This window comes from Capra hircus, chromosome 12, assembly GCF_001704415.2.
Source record: "Capra hircus breed San Clemente chromosome 12, ASM170441v1, whole genome shotgun sequence".
Taxonomy (NCBI): domain Eukaryota; kingdom Metazoa; phylum Chordata; class Mammalia; order Artiodactyla; family Bovidae; genus Capra; species Capra hircus.
Window position 1 is genome coordinate 73,151,401 of NC_030819.1, and position 22,521 is coordinate 73,173,921.

General features: G+C 44.8%; 1 protein-coding gene across 1 annotated transcript in view; it reads left to right on the forward strand.

The window, feature by feature from the left end:
• Nucleotides 1-22,521, forward strand: part of ENOX1 (ecto-NOX disulfide-thiol exchanger 1) — a 244,144-nt gene that overhangs the window by 206,883 nt on the left and 14,740 nt on the right. The window contains exons 13-14 of the mRNA XM_018056315.1: nt 700-802; nt 17,197-17,282. Of these exons, the coding sequence (XP_017911804.1) occupies nt 700-802; nt 17,197-17,282 (189 nt within the window). The remainder of the gene's footprint in view (nt 1-699; nt 803-17,196; nt 17,283-22,521) is intronic.

A 22,521-nucleotide genomic window follows, 5' to 3' on the forward strand; every position in this document is an offset into this window, starting at 1 on the left:
TCCCATATATACAGGTCTCCGATCATTAAACTTGATTTTCTATTAAATTATTCCCATTATGAGTCCTAATATCAAGTCTGGGGCAATATGAGTTAAATCTTTTTTCTCTTTTTCAATTAAAAAAACCATATAAAAATAGTCCAGCCTCCCATACCAACTTGTTGTACGATTCTTCATTTTTAGTTTTCAGAGAAAAGAATTTCCCAACCTTTGCTTCATCTGCCTTTTGCAGTTGTGTATAAAGATATACTTACTCAACTTAAACACTCCTACCAGTTCTATCTGACCTTCCCAGCAGGCCCTGTGTCCCCATTCACTGACACAGGTTACTCACATAATACTGTAAATTCGTCTGTATATGCTTTTCAGGAAAATTTTCATACTTCAAAACTTCTTAAAGTTAGCTATGGTCAATTTTTTTTTTCCTAACAAAGTTTTATCAAAACGTGGACAAAAGTAACACAGTTTGCACAAAATGTGCCACTTTTGCAGTTATTTAGTACTTAGTTCACTAGAAGCAGTAGCTGGGAACCTAAGTTTTAGAATTACTTTTCTACTCTTGGTAAATAGGTCAGCCAGTTATAAAAGTTGATCGGTTATAAATAGCAGCAGTGACCTCTCTTATAGACTTTAAAAGAGCTCATTGCTTTTGTCAGAATGCACAAAACACCTACATGTTTTTGTTTTTTGACTTTATAGGAGATCAATGTATTGACAGTCGCGTTGGTCAACCAAGACCGAGAGAACAACACTGAGAAAAGAAGCCAAGGCTTAAAATCAGAGAAGGAAGCTCTGCTGATTGGTAAGGAAATTCTGTTTTCCTCATCTATTCTCTCATTAGTAATAATTCACTTAAACAGTATTTTTAAGTTATTCACCTCCAACGTGTTGATGATTTAAAAGCTTTGTCTTCTGGTCAAAGATAGGAGTAACTTCTTCAAGATTATATTATACACAGTACAAATCAGGGGCAGACCAGCCAGCTGGGACTTTGCTCTTGGGCTTCCCTGGTGGCTCAGCTGGTAAAGAATCTGTCTGCAGCACGGGAGACCTGGGTTCGATCCCTGGGTTGGGAAGATCCCCTGGAGAAAGGAAAGGCTACCCACTCCAGTATTCTGGCCTGGAGAATTCCATGGAATATATAGTCCAAGAGTCAGACACAACTGAGCAACTTTCACCTTCCAACCATGTATATTAGTTGGTTATCCAACAGAAAACTGAATACAAGAAAAACAGATTAACTTGCAGGCCACATGTTACAAATCTGGATTTCAAGATGCGGCCACAAATGGAGGCCAGGTTGGGTTCGGTCCAAAGGGGATCTTCTACCGAAACCAGATCCCCAGACTCGGGAGCAGCCATGCCCTGAGGTCAGCTCCAAGGCCAGACCTGCAACACTAATGATACAGGGGCATCTAGACCACAGAGCTGGGCTAGTCTAGGACAGCTGACCAGGATTCCCTGCCCAAGTTTGGATTCATTTATCCAGGGTAAATGAAATGAGATGCTCACTAAAGAAGAAAAAGAAGAAGGAAGAAAGTTGGTTTTTGCCTAAAACATATTCAGTTGGCCCACAAAATATATCAAGGTTGGCTTTTTCTTTGCCAGGACCAGAGAAAGCTCTAAATGTTTTTTTTTTAATTATTTTTATTGAAATACAGCAGAATTACAATGTTGTGTTAATTACCGGTCTACAGCTAAGTAGCCCAATTATACATACACACAGACACACACACACACACACACACATATATGTATACACACACACACGTACACACATTCTTTTTTGTTTAATTTTTTAAATTATTTAAGTATGATAACGCATTTACAGGAGACTTGGAAAATACAGAACAAAGTTACGTATAGTTCCACGATATATTGCAATTATTTAAGTAAATAAATGAAGATTTTTAGTTGGAGTTTCCATATCTAACTCTCAAAAATTACTAGAGTGGATAGACAGAGAAGTAGAAGGATACATACGTACCCATTCTTTTTCGTACTCTTCCGCTGTGGTTTAGTACAGGACATTGAGGATAGCTCCCTGTGCTCGACAGTAGGACCTTGTTGCCTGTCCATTCTGTATCTACCAGGTTGCATCTGCTAAACCCAAACCCCCGATCCATCAGCATATACAAAGGGAGCACTCAGTCTCACAAGGAAGTGTTCCTGATGGTGATGTGTTGGTAGCACGCCTGGGACCCCACCTTGAAAGCCTGTATATTTCAGGCTGTCCCCAAAGTCATCAAATCCAGAGGAGGCGAAGCCAGCAGCCTCACTCCCTGATGCACAGCACTGACTCAGCCACACCTTGGCACTGACCCCAGCCACACTCGGCACTGACCCCGGGGTCAGGTCCCAAGGTTAGCCGGGCTCCGCCACGGCATGGTTAAGAGTGAGGAATGAGGCTGTGGTCCACGTGAGACACACTGTTCTTCCGTAGTTTGTTATCTGGCAGGAGTAGCACACAGCTGCATTTTCTAAATACTGCAGGCACTCACCTCAGAACGACAGGTACCTAGGTCCTGGAGAATCTGGCATGGGAGGAATTAAACTCAAAAGACAGTCCAGACTTCATCCATCACTTATAGATTTTTCAACTACAGGGTTATTGAATATGACATCAACTTAGAGATACTCCAAGGAAAACCAATTATTTTTTTTTTCTGTGATGATATACAGCCGTGCATGAGTTTCATAAGACATGCTGATGTGTTGCTGGTTCCAGGAGCCCAAAATGAACCCATATGTGGTTGGCAACTGGATTTTTCTTTTACTGGAAAATATGTCAGACTCTTGACAACAGTTTCTCTTTTGCTCAGTGTGACAAAGTTGTGATTTCTCCCACAGTGCTTTTAGGGTATGACTGGAGTACATAATTAATGATCAATAGTAAACGCTCCCTCTTTAAGTGAATAATATAGACCACTTGGCAGTTAAAAAAAAATGGGAATGGTGTCCATTTTCTTTACTTCTTTCCTGTCAGTATAGATTGCTGCTGCTTTTATGTTCTACTTGGAGAACACAGTTCATTTACAATATCAGCTACGTAATTACTATATAGCTAGCTAGCTAGATTATAAAAAATATATATATATACACACACATACACTGAAGTCGCTCAGTCATGTCCAACTCTTTGGGATCCCATGGACTGTGGCCTGCTAGGCTTTTCTATCCATGGAATTCTCCAGGCAAGAGTACTGGAGCGGGTTGCCATTGCCTCCTCCAGAGGATCTTTCTGACCCAGGGATCGAACCCAGGTCTCCTGCATTGCAGGCAGATTCTTTACCACCTGAGCCACCAGGGAAGCCCCTATGTATACACACACAGTATTTATTTTATGTATAAATTTATTTTGCAGCGTTTATATTACACATACACGCACAGATCTGCCTCAGTTTATGATGGGGTTACATGCCAATAAACTCATCTTAAGTTGAAAATATCTAAGTCAGAAATGGATTTAATACACCTAACTCCCTAGTGGCTCGAACAGTCAAGAGTCTGCCTACAGTGCAGGAGACCCAGGTTCCATCCCTGGTCTGGAAGATCCCCTGGAGAAGGGAATGGCTACCCATTGCAGTATTCTGGCCTGGAGAATTCCATGGACAGAGGAGCCGGGCAGTCAGTGGAGTCTCAAAGAGTCGGATACAAACCGAGTGACTAACACTTTCACTTTCTTTCACTCACCAAACGTCATAGCTTAGCCCAGCCTACCTCAGAACGCTTGCATGAGCTAACAGGCAACCATCTAACACAAGGTCTCCTTATAATAAAGTGCTGAATAGCTCATGTAGTTCACTGACTACAGGACTGAAACTTTACGACAGAACTGGCTGTAGGGTCCAGAGTAGTTCTCAGCGTGTTGGTTGTTCCCCTCATGATCGCATGGCTGACAGGGAGCCGTGGCTCGATACGGCTGTCCAGCATCACGGAGGGTGTCGTGGCACTAGGCCAGGAAAAGCCACAATTCAAGCTGTGGTTCTTACTAAACGCACACTGCTCTCACACTATCATAAAGTCAAGAAATCATTAAGTGGAACCATTGTAAGTCGGGGACTGTCTATATAGACACACACACCACGCACCATTTTTTTCAGTCAGCCACCTCTAAAGTTTAGAAATGCTTTACACAATGCAGGTGAATGGGAGGAAACGGGAGGGCTACATTTAAAACATTCAGTAAAGATTAGAGACTGAGGTCTCTAATCTTAGGGAAAAAAAAACCTTAAAATGGGTAAATTCAAGTCTGTTTAGAAGAATAAATTTTGTAAATCAGGATCTTCAATAAAAATTAGGTACAACCAACTCCAAATTTTCCAGAACTTTTCCTTCACTTTTGATCTTTCAAACTGGTCTCTTATATTAGCATTTCCAGTTCAGGGCTGGGCAAAAAAAAAAAAAAAAAAAGGATGTGAAACTCATTTTGAATCAATATATGAGACTGTTTAACTAGAAGTAAGATTGGAGATTTACAGTTTGATTAAATTTAGGAGTTTAATTTTCCCTTCATTTCTCCACTACCGCTCCACCTCAGTATTTTATTTAACTTTATTTAATGGAAGTTTGATTACAGATGTGACTTCCTGCCCAAACCCTACCCAAAATACCTAGGTACTTACACCATTTTGTAGTCAGAGAGAGAGTAATCATCCAAAAGAATGGCCAAAAGTAGAGAGAAGTTCCTTTTTTCTTTTTTTGGTTTCTTTTTTTTTTTTTTTTTGGCCACACCACATGGCACGTGGATCTCAGTTCCCCAACCAGGGATTGAATTTCCACCCCCTGTGTTGAAAGCGCAGAATCGTAACCACTGGACCACCAGGCAAGTTCCAGAGAAAGAGTTTCTAAGATTGGTGAAACGGATCTTGCAGTTTGCCCCCTGAGTTAAATGTGCTACTCTGCTAGTTGAGTTTGGCCCTTCATATTTTGTGGACACGCAAATGCTGGGGCCGTAAAGAGCTCTCCTGCAGCTTCTGGAATCTGGAGAAGGACTGTGACAGGGACAGAAGGACAAACTGGGGGTTCAGAACTGCTTTGGAGCCAGCTGGACGGAGAGGGGAGATTCTAGTTCTTTTCTGAAGGACACCTGCAGGCAGAACGATTTGGGGAGTCCCCTGGACTTGTGATACATCTGGAGGGGTCGGCAGTACTCTGGAATTTCCTTTGAATAACTAACCCTTATCCAGGATACAGTAGGCCTGCTGTAAGTCACTCTAAAAGGCTAGGAGCACAGCAGAAAATCTCCCTTGAATTAGAAATGCTTATTAACAAAACCTTCACATATCTAGGTGCCCATAGTATATGCTGCATGCAAATATATTCAGTTAAAACCCTCTTGGGGAGACACAGATTTTATATAAAAATGCCAAGTGGAACAAGTCTTGATTGCCTGGAAGAGAGGAGTGAGAGATAAGCTACTCAAATGAATTTTATCTACAGAAAACTTAAAACTGAGGCTGGCACTTCAATGCGCAGTCCTACTTTATGACTTTAATTTGTGACATAAATTTATCTGGGCCAAAGTGTGTATTCTTTCTAGACATTCTCATGACCACTTTATAAAAGTGGTGTCTTTAAGGCATATAGATTATGTGTACATTAAAGAAGATCTGTGGGATTTCATCTGTAACACTCCTTGGATCTTTGCAGAGTTCTATCCTGAGTCCCTTGGGAGTTCCACCATTCTGCCAAACTTTCTGCTTCACAATTCATGGGTGTTGAGTGCTATGTTCTAACTCAACCAAAGAAGCTAGGCCCTTGGAAAGCACTTTAGTATCTTGATTGCTGGGATCAATCAATTCTTGTGAAGACAGGTTGGCATATAATTGAACCTAACAGAATTAAATTTCTGAAGTTTGGGAGGGTAGCATTTTATATCTATATAGTAACCACACATTAGGTCAGCTTGACATTGCCCAGTGTCTATGCCAGAACTCCTGGTTCATTTCACATGTGCCCTACATGTTGGATTTGGCATGCATTGAATTCATGTGGGAGGGAATGAGTCAATACTTTTGGTTTAGAACCAAAGCTTTGGAGCTATGTTCAGTTGGAAACCCCTGGCTATTGTTACGAAGAATGGATCAACATTTTTTATTGATAAGCAGATAGCTCTGAGGAGATGTTGACAGTCTAACTCTGTATCACTCCATCTTCTCGTGCTTTTTAATTAATTCTAACATAATAGATTTCCATTCCCAGCAGCCTTGATCAGCACCCATCAGGGCTAGTCATCATTGTAAATCCCATCCAAATACAGCCCAAACCTTCTCAACAACTCTGTTTATGAAGTTGTTATTCAAAATTTACCCGTACCCCTGAGAACCATCCTCACATTCTTAATGATCAAGCAGGCTTCTTTACATATCACTGTGGCCTGTGGCCCCTCTGTAGGTCACGACACACATTTTATGTGTAACCAAGATGATTGTTCACATCAAGCCCACCCCCTCCTCCCATGACCACCATATCCATCGCTCTCACTATGTAACCCACCTGCTCACAGCCAGCCTGCATCTGAATTGGAAGGTTCCCCCTAACATATGGGTATTAGAAAGCAGATGAAGGAACTATGGATAAAAACACTTATAGAAGGTTGAGTGGCAACTTTTTGGTGTTTTCAGTGAAAAGGGTTAAGGCTTTATTTAGGCTGCACCTGAGAAAAGGAATCTAGGGAGTGTGTTCTTGTCTGAAAGCTACTGACCATAGAGAATGAGTCATCGACCGAAATCTTGTTTCCGTGACACAAACGTCCGTATCAATAAACCAACAAACTCTTGTCAAGAGCCTACGTAAAAATTACCAGTTTTATTGTGGAAAAGGGCTTCCCTGGTGGCTCAGACGGTAAAGAATCTGCCTGCAATGCAGGAGACCTGGGTTCGATCCCTGGGTTGGGAAGATCCCCTGGAAAAGGGAATGGCAACCCACTCCAGGATTCTTGCCTGAAAAATTCCATGGACAGGGAACCTAGTGGGCTACAGTCCATGGGATCACGAAGAGTCAGACACAACTGAGCAACTAACACTTTGTACTGTGGAAAGGAATCATCTGAGCAGGCTGTTTAATCGGCAGAGTCTTTGTCCTCATGCCCAGTTCAGTTCAGTTCAGTCGCTCAGTCGTGTCCGACTCTTTGCGACCCCATGAATCGCAGCACGCCAGGCCTCCCTGACCATCACCAACTCCCGGAGTTCACTCAGACTCACGTCCATCGAGTCCGTGATGCCATCCAGCCATCTCATCCTCGGTCGTCCCCTTCTCCTCCTGCCCACAATCCCTCCCAGCATCAGAGTCTTTTCCAGTGAGTCAACTCTTCGCATGAGGTGGCCAAAGTACTGGAGCTTCAGCTTTAGCATCATTCCTTCCAAAGAAATCCCAGGGCTGATCTCCTTCAGAATGGACTGGTTGGATCTCCTTGCAGTCCAAGGGACTCTCAAGAGTCTTCTCCAACACCACAGTTCAAAAGCATCAATTCTTCGGCGCTCAGCCTTCTTCACAGTCCGACTCTCACATCCATACATGACCACAGGAAAAACCATAGCCTTGACTAGACGGACCTTAGTCGGCAAAGTAATGTCTCTGCTTTTGAATATACTGTCTAGGTTGGTCATAACTTTTCTTCCAAGGAGTAAGTGTCTTTTAATTTCATGGCTGCAGTCACCATCTGCAGTGATTTTGGAGCCCCAAAAAATAAAGTCTGACACTGTTTCTACTGTTTCCCCATCTATTTCCCATGAAGTGATGGGACCAGATGCCATGATCTTTGTTTTCTGAATGTTGAGCTTTAAGCCAACTTTTTCACTCTCCTCTTTCACTTTCATCAAGACGCTCTTTAGCTCCTCTTCACTTTCTGCCATAAGGTTCGGTTTATTGTGAGACTAACATCTGAGGTGGTACTGAAGCAGGCACCTCTGGGTCTGTTTCAGGGACTAGCGGCCTACCATGTGCCAAGGTGTGTGTTAGCTGATGGTGCTGATGAGACGAGCTCTCCCCTCGAGAACTTTATAGACTAACGAGAAAGAAAGTAGTCAGTGACGATGGAAGTCAAATCAGAAACACAGCCAAGGAGCTGCTTCTGCTGCAGATGCCTTTTGGGATGAAAGGACAGTTGAGGGCGTCCTACAGGATGGATAGAGTTCCTCTGGATAGATGGGGAGTTTCCAAGGCCAGTTCAGACACAAGGAGCAACTTACTGAAAGAGCCAAGTGCAGTCTCAGCAGTTTAGTTAAAAATAAGACAGACATATATACTATCGATGCTACATATAAAACAGATAACTAATGAGAATGTATTGTACAGTGTGAAAAGTGTTAGTCGCTCAGTCGTGTCCAACTCTTCATGACCCTGTGGACTGTAGCCCACCAGGCTCCTCTGTCCGTGGAATTCTTTAGGCAAGAATACTAGAGTGGGTTGCCATTCCCTTCTCCAGGGCATCTTCCCCACCCCAGGGATCGAACCCGGGTCTCCTGCATTGCAGGCAGATTCTTGACTGTCAGCGCCAGACCTGCAATAATATTGTATAACATAAGAAAGTCTGCTTAATGCACTTCGGTGACCTGAATGGAAAGGAAGTCCAAAAAGGAGGGAATGTATGTATACATGGGGCTGATTCATTTTGCTGTACAGCAGAAACACAACATTGTACAGCGACTATACTCCAATAAAAATTAATTTTAAAATTAAGGGAGAAAGCCACTGTTTTAAAAAGCTGTCTGAGATCCGGTATTATAATCAACAAATAAGTGGGAAAACCTACTTTTTGGACAATTAAAGGTTTTTTAAATCCCAGGGCGCTGAGAAACATTAGACCAAAGGCCGGAAGTGTTTGATCAGCCTTCTGCCACCCACTCACCGTCTTGCCTCTCTCCACTTCTCATAAATGCTTTGTCCCTCTGCAGCCGCCCACAGGCAACTGTCCCCAGCGGCTTAGGGGGAGACCCAGATTTCGCATAACCCCTCCCTGCTGACTCCCCAGACTGCTGGTTAGGCCTCTACTGATTTCCAGCAAGATATGACTGCGTCTAAGGACAGCTATTCTTCTGCAGAGCTAAGCCTTCTGGAGACAGATCTAAAAGAATATTGCAGCAATTTATGTCAAAGAGTGCCCTGCCTATGTTTTCCTCTAGTTTTATAGTACCCAGTCTTACATTTAGTCTTGAATCCATCTTGAGTTTATTTTTGTGTACGATGTTGGAGAATGTTCTAATTTCACCCTTTTACATGTAGGTGTTCCAGTTTTCCCAGCATCACTTGTTAAAGAGACTGTCTTTATTCCATTATATAGTCTTGTCTCGCTTGTTGCAGATTAGTTGGCCATGAGTGTGTGGGTTTCTTTCCGGGCTTTCTATTCTGTCCCATTGATCTATGTTTGTTTTTATGCCAGTATCAGTACAATTTTAAAAAATAGGAGTCCATAAGAGAAAAGCTTCCCTGGTGGCTCAGATGCTAAAGCATCTGCCTGCAGTGCGGGAGACCCATGTTCAATCCCTGGGTCAGGAAGATGCCCTGGAGAAGGAAATGGCAACCCACTCCAGTATTCTTGCCTGGGAAATCCCATGGTCGGAGGAGCCTGATAGGCTGTAGTCCTTGGGGTAGCAAAGAGTCGGACATGTCTGAGCAACTTCACTTTCTTTCACTAAGAGAAAAAGAAATCCGTGTATTACATTGAGGTATGTTCCCTCTGTACCCACTTTCTAGAGTTTTTATCATGAATTGATGATGCATTTTATCAAAAGCTTTTTCCTGCACCTATTGTAGTCTTTGTTAATGTGATATATCACATTGATTGATTTTCAGATACTGAAATCTCCTTGCTTCCCTGGGATTAATCCCACTTGATCATGGTGTATGATATTTTTAATATATTGTTAGAGTTGGTTTGCTAGTATTTTGTTGAGAATTTTTGTATGTATGCTCATGAGTGATATTGGCCTGTAGTTTTCTTATCTTGTAATTCTTTGCCTGGTTTTGGTGTCAGAGTGACTGTGACTTCATAGAATGAGTTTGGAAGTGTTAGGTCCTCTGCAGTTTCTTTTTAATAGTTTCCGAAGGCTAACTGTTAACTCTTCTCTAAATGGTAGACGTCACTTGTGAAGCCATCTGGCCTGGACTTTCGTTTGCTGGGAGTTTAATTCTGACTCAGTTACAGGCCTGGTCATTGACCTGTTAACATTTTCTGTTTCTCCCTGGTTCAGTCTTGGGAGATTGTACTTTTAGTTTTAAGAATTTGTCCATTTCTTCTAGATTTTCCATTTTATTGGTATATATAGCTGCTCATAGTAGTCTCTTATGATCCTTGGTATTTATGTGGTGAAGGCTATAACTTCTCCTCTCTCATATCTTATTTTATTGACTTGCACCCTCTTTTTTTCTTGCTGAGTCTGGCTCATGGTTTATCAGTTTTGTTTATGTTTTCAAAGAGCCAGCTTTTTGTTGTTGTTTTTTAAGCCTCTATTTCATTTATTTCTGCTCTGATCTTTATGATTTCCTTCCTTCTACTAACTCTGGGTTTTGTTTATTATTCTTGCTCTAGTTGCTTTAGGTGTAAGTTTAGGTTATTTGAGATTTTTTTGTTTCCTGAAGTAAACCTGCATCACGATAAAATTCCCTCTTAGAACTGTTTGTGCTGCATTCCGTAGGTTTTGGAGCATCGTGTTTTCGTTTTGTTTCCAGGTATCTTTTTAAATTTCTTCTGTGATTTCTTCAGTGATCCAGGGGTTGTTGCAAATGCTTCTAATTTGTCTGCCAGTTTCCCTTTTGTCTGTTTGCTGCACAGCCGCTTGAATGAAATTGTTAAAACGTGATTCAGTTCACATCGTGTCCCTGCTTAGAACCTTCCGTTAGCTTCCTGCTGTATTTACAGCTCCATCCAGCCTCCTGAAGTGGGGGCCCTGTGTGGTCTGGCCCCCCACCCACCTCTGAGTGCACACTGGGTCGCTCCCCAGCCACGTGTGTTCCTGCCACCTCGTTCCCACCTCAGGCCCTTTGCACGTGCTGTCGCCTCTCCCTGAGTCATCTTCCCCCGGCTCACTGTAGCTGACTCCTCACCTGGCCCTCGGGCAAGCTCACCTTCATTGACCTCCTGTAAAGCAGCCTTCCTCCAAGCGTGGGGCCACTCCCAGTGCTGTCCTATTACCTATTTTTTTTTGCACTGTGTTCACCATCTGAAAGTATCTCCTTTTTTTTTATTTTATTTTTGGCTGTGCTGGGTGGGTCTTTGTTGCTGCACGTGGACCAGCTGCAGCGAGCGGAGCTGCTCTCTAGTTGTGGAGTGCAGGCTCCTCTCTGTGCTGGCTTCTCTTGGCTGCAGAACAGGCCCTCGGGTGCAGGGGCCTCAGCAGTTGCAGCCTGTGGGCTCAGCAGTCGTGGCTCACGGGCTTAGCTGCTCCGAGGCATGTGGAATCTTTCCAGACCAGGGATTGAACACATGTCCCCACACTGGCAGGCAGATTCCCAAACACTGGACCACAAGGGAAGTCCTCTTTTTATTTTTAATCTTTGTGTTTATCAGCTGTGTTGCTTACCTAGAAAATTAGTTCTCCAAGAGCAGGAACCTTGTCTGTCTGTGCAATGCAATACTCCCTAGGACGTGGTACCCAAATGCTGCTAAGGAAATGAATCCATACAGATCTAATTGAAATGCTGCTCCCTTGCTCTTAGCGAGGTCTGACATCAAGAATGGGCTAGATGACTTCAGTGGGAAAAGCTGCAAATGTCTCAATGTGCTTGTTTAAGTGGGTCTTCCTAGTGAGGGGTTTGCTACATGGTGTATAGAGCTGGCTTGTGTTTCTTTATAAGCTCGGCCCTGAGCTGTGTTGAAAATCCAAGAGTACGATAGCCTCCTCTGTTTCTTCTTAATTTTCTTAAATTAGCTACTTAGAGTTGTACTTTCCACTGTTGGGAAATCCAGTCTTAAACGTGGAGACCTTGCTTCTCCATGGATCAAACCAAGACCAGCTGTTGAATCCATCCCTTTGGACATCCATCAGTTCAGTAATGGCTGGGTTCTCCAGCCTCAGTTCCTTGTGTTCCTTTTACCAAGCCTTATGGTCTTCATGGTCTTCCAGAGAACCATAGTTTCCATTTCTGGGTTTATAGATTAGATTTTGATTTATACCTATCTTTTTTTTTCCAGTCTCAGGAAATCTCCCGGTTCCTTTAAAGGAGGGTTTCCAGGCAATGGTAGTGGGAAAGAACCCACCTGCCAATGCAGAAGACATAAGAGACATGGGTTCTGTCCCTGGGTGGGGAAGATCCCCGTGGCACCCCACTCCAGTACTGTTGCCTGGAGAATCCCCATGGACAGAGGAGCCTGGTGGGCTACAATCCATAGGGTCACAAAGAGTCGGACACGACTGAAGCAATGTAGCGAGAAGCTTTAGTTGATTATTTAGAAAGCTTCCCTAAGATGAACTGATCCAGAACCAGGGCCTGGAAACTACATGTTCTCAGATGGCATGACTGATGCTTCTGGCAATGCTGCTGGGATGGGCAGGGGAGGAGGGAGGAGGAGTAGGGTGGGGTGCAGGACTTGCCAGAGATGAAGACTCGCGTTTCCCGTTTCTACTGTGTCTCTAGCAATACTGAATAACTTGGTTCCCATCCAGAGGAAGAGCTTGGAGAACCTTTATTTAACTTCCTGCTGTGTCTCAGAGGTTAAAGCGTCTGCCTCTAATGCGGGAGACCTGGGTTCGATCCCTGGGTTGGGAAGACCCCCTGGAGAAGGAAATGGCAACCCACTCCAGTGTTCTTGCCTGGAGAATCCCATGGACGGAGGAGCCTGGTGGGCTACAGTCCACGGGGTCGCAAAGAGTTGGACACGACTGAGCGACTTAACTTTCTTTTGGCCCCACAGGTATCTAGTGACAACTCCTTAAACTTTTATAAAGAAAAGCTAATGGCTTGTTAATATCAGCTACCACTAAGATGGTTCTAAATACTCTCCTAGGGAAAAAGACTAATGTCTGGATTAGGGTCTCTAATCTGACTTTAGAGACATATCTAGAAATCACATGAGCATCTTCCCTCTTAGCTTTATGAGCAAAATAGTTTCAGTAAGAAGTTTCTGCACCCAAAATATCCAGGTTACTCTCTTGAATCCTTAAGAACATGCGTGAAGGGCAGGAATCACTGATGAACAATACCTCAAAGTTATCTGCTTTTGAGAAAGTATGATATCATTAGTGAGTACTGGTACCAATTTTTAAGGTTCTTATTTCTCCTCATTTATCAATAACAGAACAGTAGAAATGTTAAAGAAGTATACTAGCTATTCTCAGTTCTAGAGGATAAATTCATTCAAGGTACATCCGATGCTGGGACAGATAGAGGGCAAGAGGAGAAGGGGGTGACAGAGGGTGAGATGGCTGGATGGCATCACCAACTCAATGGACGTGAGTCTGAGCAAGCTCCAGGAGACTGAAGGACAGGGAAGCCTGGCGTGTTGCAGTTCACAGGGTCGCAAAGAGCCGGACATGACTTAGCCACTGAACCACGGTTTTTTTTAAACTTATTTCTTTGGCTGCTCCGGGTCTTTTAGTTGTAGCACATGAGATCTTCAATCTTTGAGGCAGCACACTGGATCTAGTTCCAGAGCAGGGATGGAACCTGGGCCCCCTGCATTGGGAGTTTGCAGTCTCAGCCACTGCACCACCAGGAAGGCCCCTCAGCATACATTTACTGTAAATGTATACTATATTCCTGCTGCTGAACCTGAACACAAATACTGTCGAAGGGCAAAGTTCCTTGGGGATAGAGACTCAAGATTAGGGGCTGAGGGACTGTAAGCAGTGAGGGATGCCAGCATCACAGAGGCAAGAAAAGCAGCCATTCCAGGTCCTCCCATCTCCAGTATCCCTAAATTTCCTCCTTCATATCTTCATCTCTTTAGGCCCAGAGTTGTCAGTCACTCCCCCTCGGCCCCACCCCGCTCTCTTCTAAACCATACTGTCCATCCTATTGGGGGCATTTAACTTCATGGCACACCCCCAGGGGTATTCACGGAGAAGCTGGGTTACCCAGGAGATGCTGAGGAGTCTTTGTCCCGTAGGGATATTAATGTGAAAAATGTTGTTTTCTCTTTTTGCTGGAGCCCCTGCAATACCTGTAAGACTTCTCAAGCCCATCCACCTTCTGAGATGCCCCCGTGTCCCATGGGAAGCTCACAGTCCTGTCACCCACAGGCTGCAGCACCACACCGCTCCCCGTCTCAGCCCCGCCATCTCCCCTGTGCTCGGCTCACAGCAAAGCCGGATCAGTCGGTCTGCTGCCTAAGTGGATGTCCCACCAGGGAAAGGAATGCCCGTCCCTCTCTTGCAGGACCCCTCTAGTCTCTCCAGGCTGCTCTCTTGAGGTACCTCCTTCCTCCCTGGAAGCATCGCATTTGAGAGGAAAAGCAAAGAGCTGCTTACTGGGAACACCCTCGCCTTCCCACAAAGCCAGCACTGACTGCCCCTCCCTTCCCTGTCCTCCGCCTTTCCCCTTTACAGGGGGCAGGGGTCTGCCCACCATTTGTCAGAAGCTCTCTGTGGAAAGCAGTGGACATAGGACCAGTCGTCCTCAGCCTGGGACAGCGGAGAAGCACCACTCACCATCCTGAAATAGAAGCAATTCCCCATGAGAATTCTGTCCCCTCTCTCCCACCTAAGGAATGCAAATAACAAAGTATTTTTTTTTTTAAGACTTCTAATTTACTTTCTAAGTAAATCATTCACAAGCTTCTATACTGGTGACAGAATTACTTACAATGCCACCTCACCAGATTTGAGAATTCCAGGCATAGGGAGATAGTTCAAACACAAATTAGCAAATGAAGCGGTAGGAGAGGGACAAAACAATTCCACTTAAGTATATTAAAAATGGCTGTTTGCCATCTGCAGCAACATGGGTGGATCTAGAGACTGTCACACTAAGGGAAGTGTGAAGGAGAAATAGCGTATGACATCCCTTATATGTGGCATCTAAAAGGAAATGATACAGATGAACTTACAACACAGAAAGAGACTCACATGCTTAGAGAGCGAACTTATGGTTGCCTGTACACACTGCTCTATATAAAATGGATAATCAGCAAGGACCGCTGTAGAGTACATGGAACTCTGCTCAATATTATGTGGCAGCCTGGCTGGGAGGGAAGTTAGGGGCTGAATGGATACATATATATATAGATGGCTGAATCCCTTTGCTGTTCACCTGAAACTATCGCAACATTTTTAATCAGCTGAACCCCAATACAAAATAAAAAGTTTTTAAAAATGGCTGCTTGCCACTTAGATTAACACTACCATTTCTACCTGCTATCTGAAACTGCTCAGTGGCATTTCAGAGGGCTCCAGAGCTCTAGTCCTTTATGCCTCAGCACAGAAAGAATTCAGCAAGAGGCAAAGTGATGGATAAGAAGTGATTCACTAGAATACTTCGCATGCGAGGCTTACAAGCAGGTGGGCAGGAGGTTGTGAGCCCCAAGAACTTAGAGGGCTACCGTTTAGGATCAAAGGAAAAGTAGGGAGCGGGAAAGGACTGCCTTCTTCCTCATTCTTGAGTAGACATTACGCTTCCATCCTCAGTTCCTCCTCTTTGTTGGTGGAGAGGGGGGACATTTCCTTGTACCTCGTGATCCAAGGAGGTTACTGTCATGGCAGTATGGAAAAAATTATTTCAGGTCTCAGTACAATGAGGATCTTTCACTTTGAAATGACACCTTTCCATAAATTATTTCTTAGGTGTGCAGAGAGCATAGATGTCCTAGAGGTCATTAATTTATAGGGGTCTCCCATACTTTTTCCTTTACCTATAGTCCCCTAGTGGGATTAACTATTTAATCAACTATTCTGTCCCTTTACTCCATCCCTAACTTATCATCACCATTATTTCAGAGAAGGACATAATATCAGAATAAACAGTAGCTCTTTGTATTTCAGGGTAAAGGTCAATCTCTGAAAACTGAGATTTCAGCTTTATGGGAAAGTGCTTCTATGTTCCTCATTTCACTGTGCAAGAAATCACCCACTAACGTGCTCTGAGGACAGGCCTTAAGGGTACTTGTGTAGACCTCTTGGTTCTCTGTTCTCAGCCTAAGGATAAACTGGGAATTTTTTCTTTAAAACCTGACACTCATCTGGGGCATTCCAGGCATCTCACAGGAGCTCAGAGGGCCATGAGATCCTATCCCAGGGTAGTCCCAGGACACCCTGCAGTTGATACGATGACCAAGCGCAGTGTCGCATACCAGTGTGGGTCTTTCCTTTGACCTTTGGCTCTCAAGCACCAAAACGTCCCAATAAATAGAACATCAGGGGGCTCATCCTCAAACGTGATTCATCTCAAAGCCTGTTTCAAAGAGAAGCCAAAAACATCAGTCTGAACACGGTTTCTTAATAAACAGGAGTGTACAGCCTGTGGGGTCAACGGTCTCGTTTTCACTGTTTTGATTTTGGATGTAGGAGTGGGGATGGTAGGAGGGTGATGCTCTTCCTTCAGCCCTAACCCCGACATTCAGCTTTTCATTCGTCAGTGCAATGTTGACAGTTGAATTTCACGATGGAAAAAGCCCTCTGATTTATAATCAGACTCCAGCCAAACCATCCATTCCCAGGCCTTTTAAAATGATCTTGTAAATTACAGCAGAGAGGGGAGAGCGGGCTGGCTCCCTTGAAACAACAGCAACAGCCAGGGGGAAATAGCAGAGGATTTGTGCTTCTTTCGGTGGCAGTGAGGGAAAAGAGGGACTAAATATTTCCTTTAACTAGCAGGGGTAATTACCAGGGGAATTGGAGGCAGTGTGCTCTCTGACACAGCCACAGGAGCCATTTTCATATTGCGAAGTCCACCAAGAGGAAGAAAGGGGAGGAAGGGGATCACTTGATACTTCCAATAACTACAATTTTATATTGGTAAATCAAGCATAAAATTGGTAGTTGAAATGCTGCCAGAAACCTCTGTTTGGAAATACCTTTATTCATTTGTGTATTTTCTCAGTCTCGCTTTTCTAACACTGTCATTCCAGGAGAAAGTGTTCTGTTGGCCCCGCTACTATTACTGTCTTCAAAACAGGCTATTACTGAATGCTTGCCGACCGCGGATACAAGTGGCAAGACCACACCTCGGCCCTGACAAACCTGTCAGTGGGGTCAGATGACAATATTCGCCTGAGATTTTTACTTGCCTCTCAGTAACAGCCGTTTGCCCTCTTCATTTCAGGCATCATATCCACGTTTCTTCACGTCCATCCTTTCGGAGCCAATATAGAGTATCTCTGGTCATACATGCAGCAGCTGGATTCCAAGGTAAGCCCTTTTTCTCAACTGGCATTGCGAAAACTTAGGACGTTGGTCGCTGGCTGCAGGTTGAACCCGTGGGATCTGTGTTAGGGATATAATAGCGGATGGAGGTCTGTCTGTACTTCGTCACAAGAACTCAGTTTTTGGCAGAGAATGTCTTCTTTTCCTTGCTTTTGTCCCTGTAGAAAGAAAAGCAGTTATCGAAAATGACACTGACTTTCAGCAGACATCAGATGACTTTGAGCAGCATATGAGGGATTTGAAAGTGCAGTTTGGTTTGAAAGTCCCCACAACAAGGGAGATACAAGGTCAGAGCGGCACATTACCCTTTGGCCGTGTCCTCCCGGAACTCTATGCTAAGGGCTCGACACAATAGAGGAAAATCACCTCAAATTACATAAAGATCTGATAGAACTCTCAAGAAAACTGTGTTAGCGGTGGTATTTAGCATCATTCCCCAAATGGAAAAACAAATGACTACAAAAGTTCTTCTCAGCTATGCACCTCGAGAGGCACACCCAGCTCAGGACATCACGCCTCTCTTCTCAGAGGCTAGTTTTCCTCCTCTGCAGACAGCTGTGCTCCTAGCCCATGGAGGCGATTGTGCGCCAAAAAAGAAGGGACAAAAAGCTCAATGTAAGTATCAGATCCCGGTGAACGGTGAGAGGGGCCTCTGGCCTCTGTTGAAATCAGTTCAGTTCAGTCACTCAGGCATGTCTGACTCTGCGACCCCATGGACTGCAGCACGCCAGGCCTCCCTGTCCATCACCAAGTCCCGGAGTCCACCCAAACTCATGTCCATTGAGTTGAATCAATTCTTTGGCGCTCAGCTTTCTTTATAGTCCAACTCTCACATCCATACACGACTACTGGAAAAGCCATAGCTTTGACTAGACAGACCTTTGTCGGCAGAGTAGTGTCTCTGCTTTTTAATTTGCTGTCTAGGTTGGTCATAACTTTTCTTCCAAGGAGTAAGTCTTTTAATTTCATGGCTGCAGTCACCATCTGCAGTGATTTTGGAGTGATTTTGCAGTGATTTATTCACTGTCGAAATAAAGTGGTGTCATTCACCAAGACGGCCTCAGGCAGCCCTGGAAGGGACAGAGATGCTGGGCCTGTCCCTGGGCGGCCTGCTAAGTGTCCTGCTGGGAAGGCCAATGGAAATAAGCAAGTCTTACGTTGAGGGCAGCAAGGTTCATGGGGGGTACAGGACCGGGCCCGTGGCCTGCAGCTCTCTGACCTCAGCACACGTCGGTCATGCTGACTCTCCAGTGGTCAGGATCGACTGTAGGGCTGCACTGTCGTCTTGTCTTGATGCAGATGATCCAACCAGTGCACGAGCCCGCAAACAAGCGACCTTGCTCATGGGCCTTATGCTTCACCTTCGAGAGAAATCAGCTGGAACAAAAGGTGGTTTGCAGTCGTAGAGATCCATGCCCTCTTGAGTCTCCCACTGCTGGGGGCGGGGTAGACCGTCCCTGTGGAAGGAGGGGATTGTCAGGGTCTTTCTGTAACTTCTTCCAAAAGATGATTTTGTTTTGGCGGTGCTGGGTCTTCACTGCTGCGTGGGCTTTGTCTAGCTGGCGGCAGGTGGGGGCCCCCCTTGCTGCCGTGTTGAGTCCTCTCACTGCTGTAGCTTCTCTTACTGCAGAGCGTGGGCTCTCAGGAGCATGGGCTTCAGTAGCTGCGGTTCCCAGATCTAGAGCACAGGCTCAGGATACGGCGCACGGGCTTAGTGGCTCTGCAGCATCTGGGATCTCCCGGATCCAGAGATCAAACTCACATCTCCTCCGTTGGCGGGTGGATTCTTTACCACTGAGCCACCAGGGAAGCTGAGTGATTGGGAGAGTCTCGATATTCAGAATCGTGACACTGCCCTCCCTGTGGTCTCCCCTCACTTGGATGGGGTTGGGCTCGAGGTACAGCAAACACTTGTGAATTCAGAAGAGAGGAGGAGGAGCAATACAACGTCCTTTGTTGAAAGCAGCCTTGGAAGGGCTCCTTGGCTGTGCTTTCCTTCTGCAGTGTCACCCTTCCTGGTATCACCGCTACCTTTGGAGGAGTAAATGAAATACCGCCCGCACCAGTGTTCTTGGCATAGAATGAGCCCTCAAGAAATGATTTCTATTGTTGCTATCATCCTTCCCTCGGACTGTTGACATTTCTCTCCTCCCCTTTCTAGAAACCCCAAGCGGGAAGCCTTTTGAGAAAGCAGTGGTCATTTCACTAGAAACCCACTTGTTAGCCGTGTAATCATGGCAGGGCGCTAGTCCCCTCTGCCCCGTCAGTGCATGTCAACGTGTGCACCCGTGAGGTGTGTGTGAGCGTGTGCACGGATGTCCAGGTATAGTCACTTATTTGACGGCGAGCAGCTCAGGAGTTCTTGCTCCACTCTCACCCTCAAAGCAGGGCCCGTCACCCCCTTGCTCAGCTGAGATCGGTGCGGTATCCCTCACTGAGGAGAGGATTCGTACACCTGGTGTCTGGCCCTTGGACTTTTCCAGCAGGGGAATTCCATTTCCTCTTATAGTTTCATTTTAGAAGACAGCATTACCCTCACAGAGAAAACACACGGCATCTCCTCCAGACAGCCCTCCATCTCCTGGCTCAAATGCTCAGTGGGACTGTCAAATTCTTTCCTCATGCCAGAGGTAAAAAGCATATATATATATATAAACATTCAGTTCAGTTCAGTTCAGTCACTCAGTTGTGTCCGACTCTTTGCAACCCCATGAATCGCAGCATGCCAGGGCTCCCTGTCCATCACCAAGTTCACTCAAACTCACATCCATCGAGTCGGTGATGCCATCCAGCCGTCTCATCCTCTGTCATCCCCTTCTCTTCCTGCCCCTAATCCCTTCCAGCATCAGAGTCTTTTCCAATGAGTCAGCTCTTCTCATGAGGTGGCCAAAGTATTGGAGTTTTCAGCCTCAGCATCAGTCCTTCCAATGAACACCCAGGACTGATCTCCTTTAGGATGGACTGGTTGGATTTCCTTGCAGTCCAAGGGACTCTCAAGAGTCTTCTCCAGCACCACAGTTCAAAAGCATCAATTCTTCGGTGCTCAGGTTTTTTCACTGTCCGACTCTCACATCCATACATAACCACTGGAAAAACCATAGCCTTGATTAGACGGACTTTTGTTGGCAAAGTAATATCTCTTGTTTTGAATATGCTGTCTAGGTTGGCCATAACTTTCCTTCCAAGGAATAAGCGTCTTTTAATTGCATGGCTGCAATCACCATCTTCAGTGATTTTGGAGCCCGCCAAAATAAAGTCTGACACTGTTTCCCGTTTCCCCATCTATTTCCCATGAAGTGATGGGACCAGATGCCATAATCTTAGTTTTCTGAATGTTGAGCTTTAAGCCAACCTTTTCACTCTCCTATATATAAACATGTATTTATATAAATATACGTATTATATAAATATTTATACATAAGTATATCAATATACATAAATATTAAAATAAATCTATACATAGATATTACAATATATAAATATTTATACATAAATATTAAAAATATAAAATATTTATACGTAAATACAAAACATAAAATATTTATACATAAGTATAAACATAAATATTTATACATAAATATAAAACATTTTAATATTTATATATAAAATTTAAATATGGCACCCACTCCAGTACTCTTGTCTGGAAAATCCCATGGACAGAGGTGCCTGGTAGGCTACAGTCCACGGGGTCGCAAAGAGTCGGATACGACTGAGCGATTTCACTTTCACTTTTACTTTATATTAAAAAAGAATGTTCTGACTAAAACTTCTGGGTGCCAGGGACTGGACCAAATATTCTTTCTAACCCAGTGAGGCTGAGAGGATATTTAAGACTTTTAATCCAGAGAGCAGATTACGGCTCTAGACTGGAATCCCACAGCCTCAGAATCTCAGCAGATAGTAAAACGACGATTGGTTTGTCCTCTGAGTGCCCTCCAGGGCCCTGTCGTCACATTTGCTACCGGGAGGCTCAGGACCCTGCAGGGCCACGGCCCCGCCGCTGACATTCTTCTGCACAGCAGCCTGGTTAATCCTGTTAATTAATCCTGGTTAGTTCCTGGCGCCGGCTCTGGTTAGTCAGGACAAGCTGAGGGTCACAGTCCCCCCGAGTTTTGGTGAATGTTGCGTGAAGATGGGGAGTTCAGCCTGGCTTCCGCAGCTCGGGATGCTTGCTGACTCTAGTGAGAGGGCTCCTGCTTTTTATCACTTGCTCCTGTGGTTGTTCACCTGGCTGCGCTGAGTCTTAGCTACAGCACGCGGGATCTTCGCTGCATCGTGCAGAATCTCTTACTGGCAGCGCGTGGACTCTCTAGTTGTGGCATTTGGGCTCAGAAGTTGCAGCACATGGGTTTAGTTGCTCTGTGGCACGTGGGATCTTAATCCCCTGACCAGGGATTGAACCCGAGTCCCCTGCATGACAAGGTGGATTTTTTAACCACTGGACCACCAAGGGAAGTCCTGAGAGGCCTTTGTAGAAATTCCACTTAGCACAGTATGGTTTCCTTGAGATCAGACAGAGTCACCATCACCACTGCTGTTAAGCTAACATTTCGATTCTGCCTTGCCGTTTTGATGGGCTTTCCTGGTGGCTCAGATGGTACAGAAGGCATTTGCAATAATACAAGATATCTGGGTTAGGTCCCTAGGTCAGAAAGATCCCCGGAGAAGGATACGGCAACTTGCTCCAATATTCTTGCCTGGAGAATCCCATGGATGGAGGAGCCTGGCAGGCTACAATCCATGGGGTCACAAAGAGTCAGACACGACTGAGTCACTCAGCACACACATGCAGACAGGAACAAGGAAAGCAGCTTCCGTCCAGCCTGTAGCAGAGCTGTTTTTCTTAGGAGTTCCCTGAAGGCCACAGATGAGGATACGGATGGTCAGAAATGGAAGGAGAGACAGGAATTAATTTAAGTTAGGATGGGCATGTACATTGCACATGGGTCCCTAAAACTGTATCCCCAAATAGTCCATTTTCCAGTTAAATACTGTTTCTGCTGCATTTTTGTTGTTGTTGTTGTTGTTCTTTCCTGCCTCTTCTAAACCACTCACTCTCATTTGCTCAGCTCTCTTGTGTCACAAACATATGATCAAATCAGAAAGATGCATTCAGAGGAAGACAGTGTCAGGGTGGTTGGGGGGAGATGGCTTCCTGAAGCTTTACTGAGTCAAAACTCGTGCCCCGGGCACAGGCAGGTAAGCTTTTCCAAACAGGCAACAC